The 21722-nt window shown below is 38.6% G+C and overlaps 1 protein-coding gene across 3 annotated transcripts; it reads right to left on the minus strand.

Moving 5' to 3' along the window:
• Nucleotides 1–340: 340 nt before the first annotated feature.
• Nucleotides 341–21697, minus strand: elavl1 (ELAV like RNA binding protein 1). 3 transcript variants are annotated; one of them, XR_010000317.1, is made up of 7 exons: nt 21544–21697; nt 17178–17368; nt 16985–17088; nt 15800–15953; nt 14041–14266; nt 7505–8055; nt 341–461 (listed from the first exon to the last, which is right to left on the minus strand). XR_010000317.1 is itself a non-coding variant. In XM_062960645.1 (6 exons), the coding sequence occupies exons 2-6, from the start codon at nt 17347–17349 to the stop codon at nt 7713–7715; spliced, it is 999 nt and encodes a 332-aa protein (XP_062816715.1). In that variant the 5' UTR covers nt 17350–17368; nt 21544–21697; the 3' UTR covers nt 341–7712. The 3 variants fall into 3 exon arrangements, 1 of the variants encoding a protein (XP_062816715.1); XR_010000316.1 differs by having other exon boundaries at nt 341–4769; XM_062960645.1 differs by having other exon boundaries at nt 341–8055.
• Between the last annotated feature and the right edge of the window lie 25 nt (nt 21698–21722).

The raw sequence follows: 21722 nt of genomic DNA on the forward strand, positions 1-21722 counted from the left end.
GTATCATAAAGGTGGAGTGGCCCTCTGGGATGCCATGTATGTATCACAAAGGCAGAGCAGCCCTCTGGGATGCCATGTCGCTCTGTAGGCATCCCAAAGGTGGAGTGGCCCTCTGGGATGCCATGTATGTCTGTACATATCGCAAAGGTGGAGTGGCCCTCTGGGATGCCATGTATGTATCACAAAGATGGAGCGTCCCTCTGGGATGCCACGTCGCTCTGTAGGCATCCCAAAGGTGGAGTGGCCCTCTGGGGTGCCGTGTATGTCCGTACGCGCTCCGAAGGTGGAGTGGCCCCCCCCGCCTCCCCCGAAGCGCATTCAAGGGCAGCGGAGGCCTCCGTGTAGCAGCGTCAATACTTTATTGAAGGAGGAAAAGAAAAAGAAGAAGAAGAAGAAGAAAAGAGTAAATTCCCCCCAAAAGTCCGAAGCAGAGAAAGAAAAAAGTCCGAAAGAAGTGGCCCCTGGAAAATAAATAAACAAACAAATAAATCGTCTCGTTCGGTATAAAACGGTACCAAAAAACAAACAAACACACCGAATAAATATACGTACAAAAAATAAAAATAAGAATATGTGTCTCAAGCATCATCAAGATTGTACATTTTGGAAGGAAGAAGGTAAAGCAAAAAAGGGGGGAACCGGGTCGGGGTGAGCTCCGGACCGTTCGATCGCCCGGCTCCTGCCCATCCAGAGGTCCGAAAACAGATGTGAGTAGATAAATAGGAGCTGAATTCGAAGCCCAGGTCGGGGTGAGATCCCAAATAATCAGAGTCCGAAACCCGGGTCGGGGTGAGCTCCCGAGTACTCAGTCTCAGAGTCCGAAGCCCGATCCGGGCTTCGGACTCTGAGACTGAGTACTCGGGAGCTCACCCCGACCCGGGTTTCGGACTCTGAGACTGAGTACTCGGGAGCTCACCCCGACCCGGGTTTCGGACTCTGAGACTGAGTACTCGGGAGCTCACCCCGACCCGGGATTCGGACTCTGAGACTGAGTACTCGGGAGCTCACCCCGACCCGGGTTTCGGACTCTGATTATTTAGGAGCTCACCCCAACCCAGGTTTCGGACTGAGTACTCGGGAGCTCACCCCGACCCGGGTTTCAGATTCTGATTATTTGGGAACTCACCCTGACCTGGGTTTTGGACTCTGAGACTGATTACTCAGGAGCTCACCCCGACCCGGGTTTCGGATTCTGACACTGATTGCTCAGGAGCTCACCCCGACCCGGGTTTTGGATTCTGACACTTATTACTCAGGAGCTCACCCTGACCCGGGTTTCGGATTCTGACACTGATTGCTCAGGAGCTCACCCCGACCCGGGTTTTGGATTCTGACACTTATTACTCAGGAGCTCACCCTGACCCGGGTTTCGGATTCTGACACTTATTACTCAGGAGCTCACCCCGACCCGGGTTTCGGATTCTGACACTTATTACTCAGGAGCTCACCCCGACCCGGGTTTCGGATTCTGACACTGATTGCTCAGGAGCTCACCCCGACCCAGGATTCGGACTCCGATTATTTCGGGAATTCGGAATTTGAGATTGATTACTCAGGAGCTCACCCCGACCCGGGCTTTAAACTCTGATTATTTAGGAGTTCACCCCGAGCCGGGTTTCGGACTCTGATTATTTGGGAGCTCACCCTGACCCGGGTTTCGGACTCCACAATTATTTCGGGATTCGGAATTTGAGACTGATTACTCAGGAGCTCACCCTGACCCGGGCTTTAAACTTTGATTATTTGGGAGTTCACCCCGACCCGGGTTTCGGACTCTGAGACTGATTGCTCAGGAGCTCACCCCGACCCGGGTTTCGGACTCTCAAATGGGCTTCGAACTCTCAACCTTCTGGTGGGCGAGATAAATCGTATCTTAGGGTGTGCTAAAGCCGGGCAAAAATCCGACTGTGAAACACATATATAGACGACTGGCTCCTCGGCGCGGAAAACAACAGCCTTGCCTCTGTTCGTGTCCTGTCTGTCTCTGTATTTTGAGATTTACACCCTATACAAAGTTTGGTCCAGGCCTTTAGAAATAATCATAATAATATATAAAAAAACACAAATAAAGGAGAACAGGGCAGGAAAAACCACGTTTTGGCAGTGGAACGAAAGGGTCAGTTGTATTATCCAAGACGAAATTGTGGATCGAGCAGCAAAGTCTTCAGAGGGAAATCCATTCCTGGAAATGTTCATGAGGTTGTGTGTTCGTATCTATATTATATATAGATATATATAAACATTGGCACATTGATAGATGGATCGGGAAGCCGAAAAATCTGGGAATGCATACAAACCTTCCGCAACGAATGAAGAACGAGCGAAACGGCCTCTCCATAAACGAGAGGAAACTTTGGCATTTCTAGTTTGGCAATGATCCCATCTCGTCTGTCACTCCAAAGAACGATAAATCCATGGCAAACGGGAGAGAAGTGAGGCAGAAACGCACCCGGCGAGTATCCTTTCCCCGTTCATTTTCAGGTTCCGTTCCTGCGGCGTTTTCTCTCCACTCGCTCGTCTCGAAGATGGCTGAGATTTGTCAACAAATGTCGAGAAGTGATAAAGACAAAGGACGTTTTTCCCGTTCACTTCTAAGAAACCTCTGGCTCTTTCCCGGACATTGCAGGACGCCATTCGTGTCCCTAAGGGAAGCTCGGGACTATAAATTAGTGCTGGCTGCAACTGGCCTATTTTTGGGGCATTCCTGTTCTCAGCACAGTGTCTTCGAAGGCTCTCATCGTTTACAAGTGGTAAGCTTGTTCATTGAAGACTTAAATTGCTGTCTGTGTGAAGATTTGTTTTACGTTGACTTGAAGACCGTGCGTTATCGTCAACGGAACGGACTGACGCTCTCGGACTCTGGACTGCCGGAGCGCCTATGGGTGGAAGCGATGTTTACAGCCAACTCTCTGCAGAACGGACTGACGCTCTCGGACTCTGGATTAGTCAGGAGCTCACCCCAACCCAGGCTTCGGACTCTCAACCTTCCGGTAGGCGAGACTGATTCCTCGGGAGCTCACCCCGATCTGGATGGAAGTCATATTTACATTCAACTCTCTGCGGAATGGACTGACGGTCTTGGACTCTGGATTCCTCAGGAGCTCACCCTGACCCGGGTGGAAGCGATGTTTACAGCCAATGCTCTCGGACTCTCAACCTTACAGTGGGCGAGACTGATTCCTCGGGAGCTCACCCCGACCCGGACTTCGAACTATCAACCTTCTGGTGGGCGAGACTGATTGTTCGGGGGCTCACCCCCACCCACGCTTCGGACACTTAACCGTCTGGTGGGTGAGACTGATTATTTGGGAGCTCACCCCGACCCGGGCTTCGGACTCTCAACCTTCTGGTGGGCAAGTCTGATTCCTCGGGAGCTCACCCCGACCCGGGCTTCCAACTCTCAACCTTCTGGTGGGCGAGACTGATTTTTCGGGGGCTCACCCTGACCCAGGTGGAAGCGATGTTTACAGCCAACTCTCTGCGGAACAGACTGACGCTCTCGGACTCTGGACTGCCGGAGCGTCTATGGGTGGAAGCGATGTTTACAGCCAACTCTCTGCGGAACGGACTGACGCTCTTGGACTCTGGATTAGTCAGGAGCTCACCCCAACCCGGGCTTCGGACTCTCTTCCAGTGGGCGAGACTGATTCCTCGAGAGCTCACCCCGACCCGGGTGGGAGCGATGTTTTAAGCTAACTCTCTGCGGAACGGACTGGCGCTCTCGGACTCTGGACTGCCAGAGCGCCTATGGGTGGAAGCGATGTTTACAGCCAACTCTGGATTGCTCAGGAGGTCACCCTGACCCAGGCTTCAGACTCAACCTTCTGCTGAGCGAGACTGATTCCTCGAGAACTCACCCCGATCCGGACAGAAGTCATGTTTACAGTCAACTCTTTATGGGATGGACTGACGCTCTCGGACTCTGGACGGCATTTTTCCCGGTCACTTCTAAGGAACCTCTGGCTCTTTCCCGAGTCTGAGTTTCTGAAATTCTCGGACTCGGAATTGCCGGAGCGTCTGTGGGTGGAAGCGATTCTTCCGGCCACTTCCCTTTGTGCGTGTGTCGGGAAAGCGGGGTTAGGGGGGTAAAATTAAAATAACAAACAAACCAAAACAAAACTCGAGCAAAACCAAAATCAAATTTAATCAGGTCTTTTCCAAGGCAAAAAAGTAAAAACAAACAAATGAACAAACAAACCAAAAAAATCAAAAGCAAAAGAACAAAATTAAACAGAAAACAAAGAACTTTTTTTTTAAAAAAAAAATAGTTTCAAGGCAGCCTGACGAGAATAATAACCTGTCTCGTTAAGGGGGAGGGGCTTCCGTTCAAGCAAAATCGTCATCGGCGACGAGGTTGTGACTTCGTCAGTCTCGGAACTCGTTCAAATACGTAAAACTATCCTATTATTATTATCGTCGTTATTATTAAAATAAGAAAGGGGGGGGGGAAGAACAACAAGGTCAACCTAGTACTTATTCGTTAGCAAGGATGCAAAAAAAAATTTAAAATAATTAATAAACCCCAAACGAAGAGAGTGAACGATGCTCAAATGCGCAGGCGCGACGAGTTCCGAGTTTCGTTCGAAAACAACGGCTCCGCGACCGTTCCCAGAGCTCCTTCCGAAACTCTTTGGTCCTTGGAAACAGGGGATTGTGGGATTGTTTTTTTTGTCTGTGTTCCTCCCGACACAACGGTTTTGCAAAGAAAGACGTCCGACAATCGCGAGTCTTGATTTTCGGGGTGTTGATGACGTCGTCATCGTCGTCGTCTTGAAAAGAATAATAATAATAATAAAATAAAATAAAAATAAAGTTGCTGAGACTTTTCTGGGCTGCCTGGCCACGTTCCGGAAGCACTCCCTCCTGACGTTTCACCCACATCTGTGGGAGGTTGTGAGGTCGGGACAACCCAGGATTCCCCAAAGGGAGGAAGCAGCCAGGCCTTGAAGCTGTAAGGACTATTCCCATGACAATATTCTCACTTATTTCGGCCTCCCCGGACCACCTTCCACAGATATAAGCCCTAGGGAACAATCGGGGCCAGCTAACACCTCCCAACAAAGGATTTTCCCCAGGCGGGAAACAGCGAGGCTATTCAGTGTTAATCAAGCCGGCCATTTGCAACATTCACAGGCAGACAAAGACTTATTTCTCTCATCTGGGACCTTCCATTGATATATATAAACCCTAGGGAACAATCAGGGCCAGCTAACACATCCCAACAAAGGATTTCCCTCAGGCGGGAAGCAGCCAGGCTATTCAGTGTTAATCAAACTGGTTGTTCGCAACATTCGCAGGCAGACAAAGACTTATTTTTCTCATCTGGGACCTTCCTCTGATATATATAAACCCTAGGGAACAATCAGGGCCAGCTAACACTTCCCAACAAAGGAGTCCCCCAGGAAGGGAGCAACCAGGCTTTGACGCTGTAAGGCTATTTGAGGTTGCATCACACAGACAAAGACTTCCTGGGCCTTCCGCAGATATACAAAACCCTAGGGAACAATCAGGGCCAGCTAACACCTCCCAACAAAGGATTCAACCCGGGTAGGAAGCCGCCAGGCTTTGTAGCTGCGAGGCCATTCGATGTCGATTAAGCTGGCCATTTGCAACATTGCCACTTGCATCACACAGACAAAAGACTTCCTGGACCTTCCATAGCTATACAAAACCCTAGGGAACAATCAGGGCCAGCTAACACCATTCGCAACCTGGACACCACCACGGATATATATATATATATATATATATATATATCAACCCAGCTCGCCTAGTCTTCCAACAAGACCTCACAACTTCCAAGGATGCCTGCAGTAGATGTGGGTGAAACGTCAGGAGAGAGTGCTGCTGGGACCTAGCCGGGCAGACCGCCAAACTCGCAGCAACCGCAACGGGAGCCTTTTCGACGACACGTAAAATCGTAATAATGGGATCAAACGTTTTCCAAAAAATGTAATAATAAAATCATAATAATTGGATCGAACGCTTTCCCGAAACAATAATAATAATTGGATCGAACGCTTTTCCAAAACAATAATAAAATAATTGGATCGAATGCTTTTCCAAAACGATAAAATTGTAACGACTGGATCGAATGAGTTTACAAAACATAATAAAATAATTGGGTCGAACGCGGGTCGAACGAGTTTTGAAAACAATAAAATAATGATGGGATCGAACGAGTTTCGAAAACATAATAAAATAATAATTGGGTCGAATGCGGTTCCAAAATAATAAAATAATAATGGGATCGAACAAGTTTCGAAAACATAATAAAATAATAATGTGATCGAACGAGTTTCGAAAACAATAAAATAATAATTGGGTCAAATGCGGTTCCAAAATAATAAAATAGTAATGGGATCGAATGCAATTCCAAAACATAATCAAATAATAATTGGGTCAAATGCGTTTCCAAAACAATAAAGTAATTGGATTGGACTCGTTTCCAAAACAATAAAATAATAATCGGATCGGACTCGTTTCCAAAACAATAAAATAATGGATCGAACGAGTTTCGAAAACATAATGAAACAATTGGGTCGAATGCGTTTCCAAAACATAATAAAATAATAATCAGATCGCATGCGTTTCCAAAATAATAAAATAATCGGATCGGACTAGTTTCCAAAACAATAAAATAATGGGATCGGACTAGTTTCCAAAACAATAAAATAATAATCGGATCGGACCCGTTTCCAAAACAATAAAATAATGGGATCGGACTAGTTTCCAAACCAATAAAATAATAATGGGATCAAATGCGTTTCCAAAACAATAAAATAATAATGGGATCGAACGAGTTTCGAAAACAATAAAATAATTGGGTCAAATGCGTTTCCAAAATAATAAAGTAATAATGGGATCGAACGAGTTTCGAAAACATAATGAAATAATTAGGTCGAATGCGTTTCCAAAATAATAAAATAATCGGATCGGACTCGGTTCCAAAACAATAAAATAATAATCGGATCAGACTCGTTTCCAAAATAATAAAATAATAATCGGATCGGACTCGTTTCCAAAACAATAAAATAATGGGATCAAATGCATTTCCAAAATAATAAAATTATAATAATGGGATCGGACGCGTTTCCAAAACATAATAAAATAATTGGATCGAATGTGTTTCCAAAACAATAAAATAATTGGATCGGACTCGTTTCCAAAACTATAAAATAATAATTGGGTCAAATGCGTTTCCAAAATAATAAAATAATGGGATCGAACGAGTTTCGAAAACATAATGAAATAATTGGGTCGAATGCATTTCCAAAATAATAAAATAATTGGGTCAAATGCGTTTCCAAAACAATAAAACAATAATTGGATCGAAAGCTTTTCCAAAACATTTTGGCATCCCAGAAACACAACGCAACCTCTCCCGTGTTATCGTTGACATCGGAAGGACGCGGAAAAACAACACAACGAAGGAAGGAAAGAACGGTAATACGCTAACCCAAATAATAATAATAATAACAATAATAAAGGTGTTTTTGTTTACCTTCCTTGTCTTCCTGTCACTCTCTCGTTTCTCTCTATTCCATACAAAAAACAAAAAAAAACAACAAAACCCCAAAAATTCCATACAAAAAAGAAAAAAACAACAAAAAATTTAATATTAATCGTCGTCATCGAGGAAAAAAAAAATAAAGCAAGAGGGGGAATAAGTCGAGAAATAAACGAAGCGGCGGGGTGTGTTGTTGTTGTTGTTATTTGTGTGCCTTGTTGGTTTTGAAGGAAACCTGCAAGATTTTGTCCCCCAGTTGGTAGCCGTTGAGGCTGGCGATGGCCATGGCGGCCTCCTCATAGTTTGTCATGGTCACAAAGCCAAAGCCTTTGCACTTGTTGGTGTTGAAGTCGCGGATGACTTTGACGTTAGTCACGGCCCCGAAGGGCCCAAACATCTGCCAGAGGATCCCCTCGTCGGCATCCTGGCCCAGGTTGTAGATGAAGATGCACCAGCCCGAGGAGGAGGAGGACGAGGAGGAGGAGTTCCCCGGCACGCCCACGCCCGAGAGCCCACTCATGTGATCTACACCCAGGGGGGAGAACCTGGCGGAAGGAAGGAAAGCAACACAACAGCCGTTCAGGGACAAAACAATAAACAAAACAACAAACTAAATAAAAGAGAGGCAGTTCGATCGGAGGAGGACAAGTTTCTCGGCATGCCGATGCCCAAGAGCACACTCATGGGATCTACACCCAGGGGGGAGAACCTGGGGGAAGGAAGGAAAGCAACACAACAGCCGTTCAGGGACAAAACAATAAACAAAACAACAAACTAAATAAAAGAGAGGCAGTTCGATCGGAGGAGGACAAGTTTCTCGGCATGCCGATGCCCGAGAGCACACTCATGGGATCTACACCCGGGGGGAGAACCTGGCGGAAGGAAGGAAAGCAACACAACAGCCGTTCGGGGACAAAAGAATAAACAAAATAAAAGAGAGGCAGTTCGACCCGAGGAGGACGAGTTCCCAGGCATGCCGATGCCCGAGAGCACACTCATGGGATCTACACCCAGGGGTAGAACATATCAGGGACCAAACAAACAATATAAAAGAGAACCTGGCGGAAGGAAGGAAAGCAACACAACAGCCGTTCAGGGACAAAACAACAAACAAAATAAATAAAATTTGATCAGAGGAGGATGAGTTCCCCGACATGCCGACGCCCGAGAGCTCACTCATGGGATCTACACGCAGGGGGAGAAGCAATTAGGGACCAAACAAAATAATAAACAAAACAACAAAACAATAAACAAAATAAAAGAGAACCTGGCAGAAGGAAGGAAAGCAACACAACAGCCGTTCAGGGACAAAACAACAAACAAAATAAACAAAATTTAATCCGAGGAGGACGAGTTCCCCGGCATGCCGATACCCGAGAGCCCACTCATGTGATCTACACGCAGGGTTAGAAGCAATTAGGGACCAAGCAAAACAATAAACAAAATAAAAGAAAGGCAGTTCGATCCAAGGAGGACAAGTTCCCTGGCATGCCGACACCCAAGAGCCCACTCATGGGATCTACACCCAGGGGGGAGAACCTGGCGGAAGGAAGGAAAGCAACACAGCAGCCGTTCAGGGACAAAACAATAAATAAAACAACAAACAAATAAAAGAGAGGCAGTTCAATCCGAGGAGGACAAGTTCCCTGGCATGCCGACACCCGAGAGCTCACTCATGGGATCTACACCCAGCAGGGAGAACCTGGCGGAAGGAAGGAAAGCAACACAACAGCCGTTCAGGGAAAAAAACAATAAACAAAACAACAAACAAAATAAAAGATAGGCCATTCAATCTGGCTTCCCATGAAAGGGGGGATTCATCGAGTAGAGTCTGGATGGCCATCTGTCGGGAGGGATCGCATTGTGACATTATGATACACATCTCAATCCTATCTATGGTTAGGTGGCCGTCTGTCAGGAGGGATTAGATGGTTGACATTATGATATACATCTCAATCCTCCACCTTCAACTTAACTATGTTGAGCAGACCCCATTGTTTACAACGCCGTGGGATTATAAGTCATTTAAGGACTTTCATTATAGACCCCTTACTATCACGATTGTTTACTATGTTCACCACCGATTATACTATATCATTTATACACATAATATTGATAATATAATGTATAACAACATTAAGAAGGCCTTAGTATCAAGGAGGCATCCAGCACAGCCCTTATGGTCTCCAGGAAAATAATAATAATATATATATAAAAGGGTAATGGGATCTCGGCACCTGACAAAACAACTAAACTAAATGGCCCACAACCTCCTACGTTCATACAACGAAAAGAAAACATTTATATATTACATGCAATAATATTTACTAATAATATCACATTTCCAAGCAGACCTGAACCCAAGTCCCCGTTAAACGGGGTTTTAACTTTTACTTTGTATTTTCACTGTTTTCGGGTCAGAGAAGCCGAGCAAGTGAGTGACAACCGAGAGCCTTCCTACCGAAGTAAACAAGGGCCTTTCCCACCTTCAAATTGAACAAATAACAACAGTAAACAAAGGTAAACAAAAGTAAACAAAATCCCTTTGGCAGGGAACCTTGCTAACAAACGTAAACAAATCCCATTGGCTGGGTAACTTACAAACGTAAACAAACCCCCTTTGGCTGGGTAACTTACAAACGTAAACAAATCCCATTGGCTGGGTAACTTACAAACGTAAACAAACCCCCTTTGGCTGGGTAACTTACAAACGTAAACAAATCCCATTGGCTGGGTAACTTACAAACGTAAACAAATCCCATTGGCTGGGTAACTTACAAACGTAAACAAACCCCCTTTGGCTGGGTAACTTACAAACGTAAACAAACCCCCTTTGGCTGGGTAACTTACAAACGTAAACAAATCCCATTGGCTGGGTAACTTACTAACAAACGTAAACAAACCCCTTTGGTAGGTTTGGGAGGATATTAAAAATAATATATTTTGATATTTGTGGCAATTTTTTTTTTGCAACAAACACCGCGTTGTCACTGCCGCCGTCCCGCTCCCGCGCAACGTCCATGAAACATCAGAGCAGACAGAGAGTGTTTCAAACTTTATTAGCAGGGAGAAGCTAATAATTAAAAAATCCTCTAATTTAAATGGAAGAGAAGGGGGAGTCAGAGAGAGGACGGTAAATAAAATAATATAATAATACGGAACAGAAATGGACATCAACAACGGTACAGAAATCGCTTTGGAAGGGCGGGAACGGAACCGCGGATACGGAAACTCTCCGCGGTCGATACAGAATTATTAATAAGAAAATAATAATAATAATTAATCTAATGGAAGAAGTTGGAGGTGCAATTGGGACCAAGCGGATGGGCTCCACGCGAACTGTCAAGAAACATGGGGAGAGAGTTTGGTTAACGGCGTCGCAGGAAATCCGCGGATACAGAGTCACATCGAGCCCTAAAACTACGAGAAGGAGGAAGGGCCGTAACGACAGGGCGGGCGGGTCAATATGGTGGCTACGAGGGGCCAAGAAGAACGAGGTCAAGGGGTCCATGAGCCTTCCCAGAGAGCAAACACTAACAAGTTGTGTTCAAGATTTCACCGAACTATTATCACTCCTTTCCGCTGGTTATTAAGGAGGCTGTTCGGGTCTTGAACCAGTGCCGATTGATAATAATATTATAATGTATAACAATATTAAGGAGGCTGTTCGGGTCTTGAACCAGTGCCGATTGATAATAATATTATAATGTATAACAATATTAAGGAGGCTGTTCGGGTCTTGGACATCCCACCATGTCTACTATGTCAATATAATAAAATATAATACTAATATTATGCTATACTAATAATATATTATATTGTATATACATACAATATTGATAGCAATACGAATATGCTATACTAATATATTACATTGTATATACATATAATATTGATAACACTAATATCATACTATACCTATAATATATGGTATAGACATATTATAATACTATTATGCTATACTAATAATATATTATATTGTACATACACATAATATTGGCAATAATATTATGCAATACTAATATATTGCATATACATACAATATTGAGAATAATACTAATATTATGCTGTACTAATATACATATAATATTGTTAATACTAATATTATGCTATACTAATAATATAGTATATTGAATATACGCACAATGATAATAATACTATTATCCTATACTAATAATATAGTATGTATAGACATATATTAATAATACTAATACTATGCTATTCTAACATATTACATTGTATATACATACAATATTGATAATAATACTAATATTATGCTATACTAATAATATATTATATAGATACATAATATTAATACTACTACTACTATGCTATACTAATATACTATGTAGAAATATAATATTGATATATTAATATATTATACAGTATATAAATACAATATTGATGATACTAATATTATGCTATACTAACATATGTATAGACATATTATATTAATACTAATACTAATATTATGCTATACTAATAATATATGTTAATAATATTAATATTATGCTATAATAATATGGTATATTGCACAGACATAATATTGATACTACTATGAATATTATGCTATACTAATAATTTGTATAGACACGTAATATTGACAATACTAATACTATGCTAATAATATAGTATATTGTATAGACATATAATATTGATCATAACATTATGCTATAGTAATATTATATTATACAGTAGATACACATAATATTGATAATATTAATATTGTGCTATACTAATAATATAGTATATTGTATACATATAATATTGATAATACTAATATTATGATATACAAATATATTGTATTCATATATCGATAATACTAATGTTATGCTATACAAATATATTATATTGTATATACATACAACATTGATATTAATATCATACTATAGTAATAATATATTATATTGTATATACCTACAATATTGATAATAATACTATTATGCTATACTAATAGTTCATATAGACACATAATATTGATAATACTAATATTGTGCTATACTAATAATATAGTATATTGTAGAGACATATAATATTGATCATAACATCATGCTATACTAATATTATATTATACAATATATACATACAGTATTAATACTATTATGCTATACTAATATTATAGTATATTGTATATACACATATTGATAATACTAATATTATGCTATACTAATAGTTTGTATAGACACATAATATTGATACTAAAAATATAGTATATTGTATACACATATAATATTGATCATAACATTATGCTATACTAGTAATATAGTATCTTGTATACATATAATATTGATAATACTACAGTAGATACACATAATATTGATAATACGAATACTATGCTATACTAATAAAGTATATTGTATACATATAATATTGATAATACTAATGTTATGCTATAATGTAATATATTGTATATACATATAATATTGTAATAATTGTATTATTACCTACAATAATACTAATATTATGCTATACTAATATAGTTTATTGTATAGACATAGAATATTGATATTAATATCATGCTATAGTAATAATATATTATATTGTATATCCCTACAATATTGATAACAGTAATATTATGCTATACTAATAGTTCGTATAGACACATAATATTGATAATACTAATATTGTGCTATACTAATAATATAGTATATTGTATAGACATATAATATTGGTCATAACATCATGCTATACTAATATTATATTATACAATATATACATACAGTATTAATAATACTATTATGCTATACTAATATTATAGTATATTGTATATACACATATTGATAATATTAATATTGTGCTGTACTAAAAATATAGTTTGTTGTATACACATATAATGCTGATCATAACATCATGCTATACTAATATTATATTATACAGTAGATACACATAATACTGATAATATTATTATTGTGCTATACTAATAATATAGTATATTGTATACATATACAGTAGAGTCTCACTTATCCAACACTCGCTTATCCAACGTTCTGGATTATCCAACGCATTTTTGTAGTCAATGTTTTCAATATATCGTGATATTTTGGTGCTAAATTTGTAAATACAGTAATTACTACATAGCATTACAGCGTATTGAACTACTTTTTCTGTCAAATTTGATGTATAACATGATGTTTTGGTGCTTAATTTGTAAAATCATAACCTAATTTGATGTTTAATAGGCTTTTCCTTAATCTCTCCTTATTATCCAACATATTCGCTTATCCAACGTTCAGCCGGCCCGTTTACGTTGGATAAGTGAGACTCTACTGTAATATTGATAATACTAATGTTATGCTGTAATATAATATATTGTATATACGTATAATATTGTCATAATATTATAAATTAATACAATCTTAAGGAGGCCTTCTTATGCTCTGCTGGGCCTAGCGAATGGGGGGACGTGGTGTCGCTGTCGTCGGCGTAGAGCGTGTGATGACGGGAGGGCAATGAGTGACAGGAAGCGACAGAGACAAGACGGAGGGGCCGGGGGGCCGCGAGAGGGGCCGGGGGGCCGCCCGGGGACCTACCTGAACCTCTGGGCCTGGTGGTGGACGGGGCCCCCGAACCGCCGGGCGGGAGAATGGTAGAGCTGGGAGAGCAGCGCCACGTTCTTGTTCTGGTTGGGGTTGGCCGCGAACTTGACCGTGATGGGCTCCGAGGAGCCCGGGGGCTTGTGCCCGTTGTAGCTGGAGATGGCCTCCTCGGCCTCGGAGCGCTTGTCGAAGCGGATGAAGGCCACCCCGCGGGACAGGCCTGGGGACGGGAGGAAGAGGAAGAGGAGGGGGGGGCATCAACCACTCGTCACGAAAACCACGGCCTCGTTAGAAGCCGACCCACAGAAAACGCGATATTCGGAAACATTAGTGTCACGGCACATAGGCTACTCAGTTGTTAGAGGTCAACCAGGGGGTCGCGATGGGAGGGGGGGGGGTTCAGAGGGGAGTCAACCACTCATTAGTCAAGAAAATCACAGACTCGCCAGAAACCAACCCTCGGAAAACAACATATTCATTAAAAATTAGTGTCATGGCACACAGGTTACTCAGTTGTTAGGCCAACCTGGAGGTCGCGATGGGAGGGGGGGGTTCAGAGGGGGGGGTCAACCACTCATTAGTCAAGAAAATCACGGTCTCGTTAGAAGCCGACCCTCTGAAAACGCGATATTCGGAAACATTAGTGTCATGGCACATAGGCTACTCAGTTGTTAGAGGTCAACCAGGGGGTCGCGATGGGAGGGGGGGGTTCAGAGGGGAGTCAACCACTCATTAGTCAAGAAAATCACAGACTCGTCAGAAACCAACCCTCGGAAAACAACATATTCATTAAAAATTAATGTCATGGCACACAGGTTACTCAGTTGTTAGGCCAACCTGGAGGTCGCGATGGGAGGGGAGGGGGTTTCAGAGGGAGTCAACCAATAACTCGTCGAGAAAATCACGGCCTCTTTAGAAGCCGACCCTCCGAAAACCCAATATTCGTAAAAAATTTGTGTCATGGCACACAGGTTACTCAGTTGTTAGGTCAACCTGGAAGTCACGATGGGGGGAGGGGGGGCGGGTTCAGGGGTGGGTCAACCACTCACTAGTCAAGAAAACATGGCCTCTTTAGAAGCTGACCTTTGGAAAACACTATATTTATTAAAAAATTCGTGTCATGGCACACAGGTTACTCAGTTGTTAGACTGAGGACAAAGACTGTTCCCTACAAATATATATATACTAGCTGTGCCCGGCCATGCGTTGCTGTGGCAAAGTGGTGGTGGTATTAGTTAAAAATTGTTGTGTAATTTTTATTTGACTTTATTTGCATTTTTTAATTATTTCTATTGTAAGTTATATTTTTAGTTATTATATTTTATTATTTTCTTGTATTATTATTTTTAGTTATTTTCTGTTATTATAGTATTTTATTGTATTAACTTTTTAGTGTTTTTAATTATTTTTAGTGTTTTTTTAATTGTTTTTTATTGGGTTGCTAGGAGACCAAGTTGGAGGAGCTTAGCCTTCTAACCGGCAGCCATTGGATAAAAGCAATTATTCCTCTCTCTCTAATTAGGACTTTATTTTTCTTTTCTTTTTGTTGTATCAACCTAGAGGCGTGGATGATGGGTTGTGTTGTCAAATTTCGAGGTCGGGGGGCCTGTAGTTTTGTTGTTTTGTGCGTCGCCGTGATGCCATCACTCTTTTATATATATACATTTATTATATAAAATCTCCAGTGCTCCCTGGATGTGGGTGAACCACAACTCCCGAACCCAAGGCCCACCACCCTTCCTGGTGTGCGCACCTGTGGTCTGGTCGACCAGGACGCGGGAGTTGATGATGCGCCCGAACCGCGAGAACATGTCCTCCACGTCCTTCTGCGTCATCGTCCGTGGCAGGCCGCTGATGTACAGGTTGGCGTCCTTGATGACCTCCGAGCTGGGACGGGCGTAGGACACCTTCGGGGCAGAAACACAAAGCTTTCGGTGAACTGCATCCACCTCCACTGAGGTGGAAAGCAGAGACACATCCATCTCCAACAACAACAATAATAATAATAATCTGCATCCACCTCCACTGAGGTGGAAAGCAGAGACACATCCATCTCCACAAATAATAATAAAACATGCATCCACCTCCATTAATGATGATAATAATAATAATAAAACATGCATCCACCTCCGTTAATAATGATAATAATAATAATAAAAACATGCATCCACCTCCACTGAGGTGTAAAGAAGAGACACATCCACTTCCACTTCCAATAATAATAATAATAATAATAATAATAATAATAATAATAATAATAATAATAGAGACATGCATCCACCTCCACTGAGGTGTAAAGAAGAGACACATCCACTTCCATTTCCACTAATAATAATAATAATAATAATAATAATAGAGACATGCATCCACTTCCACTGAGGTGTAAAGAAGAGACACATCCACTTCCATTTCCACTAATAATAATAATAATAATAATAATAATAATAATAGAGACATGCATCCACCTCCACTGAGGTGTAAAGAAGAGACACATCCACTTCCATTTCCAATAATAATAATAATAATAATAATAATAATAATAATAATAATAATAATAATAGAGACATGCATCCACCTCCACTGAGGTGTAAAGAAGAGACACATCCACTTCCACTAATAATAATAATAATAATAATAATAATAATAATAGAGACATGCATCCACCTCCACTGAGGTGTAAAGAGACACATCCACTTCCATTTCCACTAATAATAATAATAATAATAATAGAGACATGCATCCACCTCCACTGAGGTGTAAAGAAGAGACACATCCACTTCCATTTCCACTAATAATAATAATAATAATAGAGACATGCATCCACCTCCACTGAGGTGTAACGCAAACGCAGCATACAAAAGGGAGTCCTGTGCCTGAACGCGCTCAGTGCCCTCCCAGCCAAAGCGAGGGGCAGGGAACCCGCCACGGCCAGGCTCACCTTGATGGTCTTGGACTGGAGCCTGAGCCCGTTGAGGGTGTTGATGGCTCTCTCGGCGTCCTTGGCCGTCACGTAGTTCACAAAGCCGTAGCCCAGGCTGTGTCCTGGAGGGAGAGGGAGAGGCGTGAGCCCGCGGGCGGGACGTGGTGGTGGTGGTGGTGGTGGTCGGCGCGGAGAGCGGGGCCTGCCTTACCTGCGACCTTGTCCCGGATGAGCTTGGCCGACTCGACCTCCCCGATGCTGCTGAAGAGGCTGCGCAGCTCGTCCTGGGTCATGTTCTGCGGAAGGTAGTTCACTATCAGGTTCGTCCGCCCAATGTCGTCCTTCAGGTCCTCGGCCATGTGGTCCTCGTAACCATTCGACATCCTCGCCCAAAAAAGGACCCTGGACACCCCCCCAAAAAACATACACAAACAGAAGGTTGCTTGGGTCCAAGACATCTGTACATATAATAAAATATATTACTATATACTATATTACTATCTATATATATAAAAGGGTAATGGAATCACGGCACCGGACAAAACAACTAAACTAAATGGCCCACAACCTCGAAAACTGACAGCACAACCACTCATCCATGCCTCTATGTTCATACAACAAAAAGAAAAGAAAAATAAAGTCCTAGCCACAGCAACGCGTGGCCGGGCACAGCTAGTATAATATATAATATTATTACTATATTAAAACACACAAACAGAAGACATCCGTACATATAATATATTACTATATACTATATTACTATATAATATATAATATTACTATATTAAAACACACAAACAGAAGACATCGTACATATAATAAATATATTACTATATACTATATTAAAACACACAAACAGAAGACATCCGTACATATAATAAATATATTACTATAGACTATATTACTATATAATATATAATATTACTATATTAAAACATACAAACAGAAGGCTGCTTGGGTCCAAGACATCTGTACATATAATAAAATATATTACTATATACTATATTACTATATAATATATAATATTACTATATAATAAATATATATTACTATATTAAAACACACAAACAGAAGACATCTGTACATATAATATATTACTATATACTATATTACTATATAATATATAATATTACTATATTAAAACACACAAACAGAAGACATCCGTACATTTAATATATTACTATATACTATATTACTATATAATATATAATATTACTATATTAAAACACACAAAGACATCCGTACATATAATATATTACTATATACTTTATTACTATATAATATATAATATTACTATATTAAAACACACAAAGACATCCGTACATATAATATATTAATATATACTATATTACTATATAATATATAATATTACTATATTAAAACACACAAACAGAAGACATCCGTACATTTAATATATTACTATATACTATATTACTATATAATATATAATATTACTATATTAAAACACACAAACAGAAGACATCCGTACATATAATAAATATATTACTATATACTATATTACTATAATATATAATATTATTACTATATTAAAACACACAAACAGAAGACATCCATACATATAATATATTACTATATACTATATTACTATATAATATATAATATTACTATATTAAAACACACAAACAGAAGACATCCGTACATATAATAAATATATTACTATATACTATATTACTATATAATATATAATATTACTATATAATAAATATATATTACTATATTAAAACACACAAACAGAAGACATCCGTACATATAATAAATATATTACTATATACTATATTACTATATAATATATAATATTACTATATTAAAACACACAAACAGAAGACATCCATACATATATTACTATATACTATATTACTATATAATATATAATATTACTATATTAAAGCACACAAAGAAAACATCCGTACATATAATAAATATATTACTATATACTATATTACTATATAATATATAATATTACTATATAATAAATATATATTACTATATTAAAACACACAAACAGAAGACATCCGTACATATAATAAATATATATCTATATATATATTACTATATAATATGTAATATTACTATATAATATATTATATATTACTATATTAAAACACACAAACAGAAGACATCCGTACATATATTACTATATACTATATTACTATATAATATATAATATTACTAAATTAAAACACACAAACAGAAGACATCCGTACATATATTACTATATACTATATTACTATATAATATATAATATTACTATATTAAAACACACAGAAGACATCCGTACATATAATATATTACTATATACTATATTACTATATAATATATAATATTACTATATTAAAACACACAAACAGAAGACATCCGTACATATAATATATTACTATATACTATATTACTATATAATATATAATATTACTATATTAAAACACACAAACAGAAGGCTGCTTGGGTCCAAGGCATCCGTACATATAATAAAATATATTACTATATACTATATTACTATATAATATATATTACTGTATTACTACATAATATATAATATTACCATATAATAAATATATATTACTATATTAAAACACACAAACAGAAGGCTGCTTGGGTCCAAGACATCCGTACATATAATAAATATATTATTATATACTATATTACTATATACTATATTACTATATACTATATTACTATATAATATGTAATATATTTTACTATATTACTATATAATATATAATATTACTATATAATATATATTACTATAGTTATAATAATTGTATTATGTGCGTCCACTTTCTCCATATACCCCTCCCTTATTATTCTATTATTACTATTATTATTATTAATCATTGTTATGACTAATCCCTCCAGGCTTGGACTGCTTGACTAATAATATATATATATACATACATACATACATATAACATATAGTATTAAAAGTATATATATATATATAACGCTTGGATTGCTTGACCGCTTGACTAATAATATATATTACATATAGTTTTCAAAGTACATATATATTAATATATATAATAGTGTGTGTGTCTATATATATATATATATATATATATATATAAAATAGTTGTAATATACTATTATATTATGTGTGAACACTTTCTCCATAAACCCCTCAATTATTATTATTCTATTATTATTATTATTATTATTATTATTATTATTATTATTATTAATCATTGTTATGACTAATCCTTCCATGCTTGGAGTGCTTGACTGCTTGACTATATATATATATATATATATATATCCACATACACACACACACACACACACACATAATATATAATATACACATATATATTAATATATATAATAAACCTCCAAGGCTTGGAATGCTTGACCAATAATATATATATATATACCGGTACATACACACACACACACACTAATATATATAATAAATATATATCACTATAGTTGTAATTATTATACTATGTGTGTCCACTTTCTCCATAAACCCCTCCATTATTTTTATTCTATTATTATTATTATTATTATTATTAATCATAATCCCTCCAGGCTTGGACTCCTTGACCAATTTTATATATATATATATATATATATATATATATATATATATAATACATATACACACATATATAATACATTATAATAAATATATATATATAACTATTCTATTATTATTATTATTAATCATAATCCCTGCAGGCATGGACTGCTTGACCAATTTTATATATATATATATATATATATATATATATATATATCTATTATTATTAATCATAATTATATATATAATTCTATTATTATTAATCATAATCCGTCCAGGCTTGGACTGCTTGACCAATTTCATATATATATATATAATACATATACACACATATATAATACATTATAATAAATATATATATATAACTATTCTATTATTATTATTATTAATCATAATCCCTCCAGGCTTGGACTGCTTGACCAATTTCATATATATATATATATATATATATATATATATATATAAAATTCTATTATTATTAATCATAATTATATATATATATATTTCTATTATTATTATTTAATCATAATCCCTCCAGGTTTGGACTGCTTGACCAATTTCCTAATTCTATTATTATTAATCATTTATATTTATATATATATAATATTTATATTTATATATATATAATCATTTATAATTAATAATTATATATATATATATAATTCTGTTATTATTAATCATAATCCCTCCAGGCTTGGACTGCTTGGCCAATTTCATATATTTTTTAATATATTTAGATATTTTTATATATGTATTATAGGATAGTTAGGACTGGATGGCCATCTGTTGGGAAGGCTTTGGCTGTGCTTCCGCCTCTCGGCTGACTCTATCTGCCTCCCTGTTTATCAAACCCTCTGTCCGTCTGGCCATCTGCCGGGGCTGATCGAAGGCCTCGAGGCCTGGCCGTCCCACCACGGCGAGGCCCTACGTCACGCCGCTGGAGATGGCGCCCGCTGATGACGCGGCCTCGGAGGCCACGCCCCCCCGGGCTACGTCACCGGCGAGGCCTCTGCGGCCTACTCGGTCCCGTCGGCGGGCCTACCTGGCGGAAGGGAGAAGCAGGCCGAGAGAGGCAGCCGGGGCGGCCGGGAAGGAGGCGAGGAGAGCGGGGAGCGCGGGGAGGACGAGGACGAGGAGAAACGCCGCAGCCGTCCGCTCCCTCAGCCAGCAGCCGAAAAGAGGCGGAGGGAGCCGCGGGACACGCCTTCTCACGCGAACGGC

The sequence above is a fragment of the Anolis carolinensis genome, unplaced genomic scaffold (assembly GCF_035594765.1).
Source record: "Anolis carolinensis isolate JA03-04 unplaced genomic scaffold, rAnoCar3.1.pri scaffold_7, whole genome shotgun sequence".
In the NCBI taxonomy this organism is placed as follows: domain Eukaryota; kingdom Metazoa; phylum Chordata; class Lepidosauria; order Squamata; family Dactyloidae; genus Anolis; species Anolis carolinensis.

Coding starts and splice junctions, on each gene's coding strand:
- elavl1 (XM_062960645.1), bottom strand. CDS start 17,349: ATGTCGAATGGTTACGAGGACCACATGGCCGAGGACCTGAAGGACGAC. Junction 14,267..15,799: donor CCTGGTCGACCAGACCACAG/GTGCGCACACCA, acceptor TCCCGTCCCCAG/GCCTGTCCCGCGGGGTGGCC. Junction 8,056..14,040: donor CACCAGGCCCAGAGGTTCAG/GTAGGTCCCCGG, acceptor TCCTTCCGCCAG/GTTCTCCCCCCTGGGTGTAG.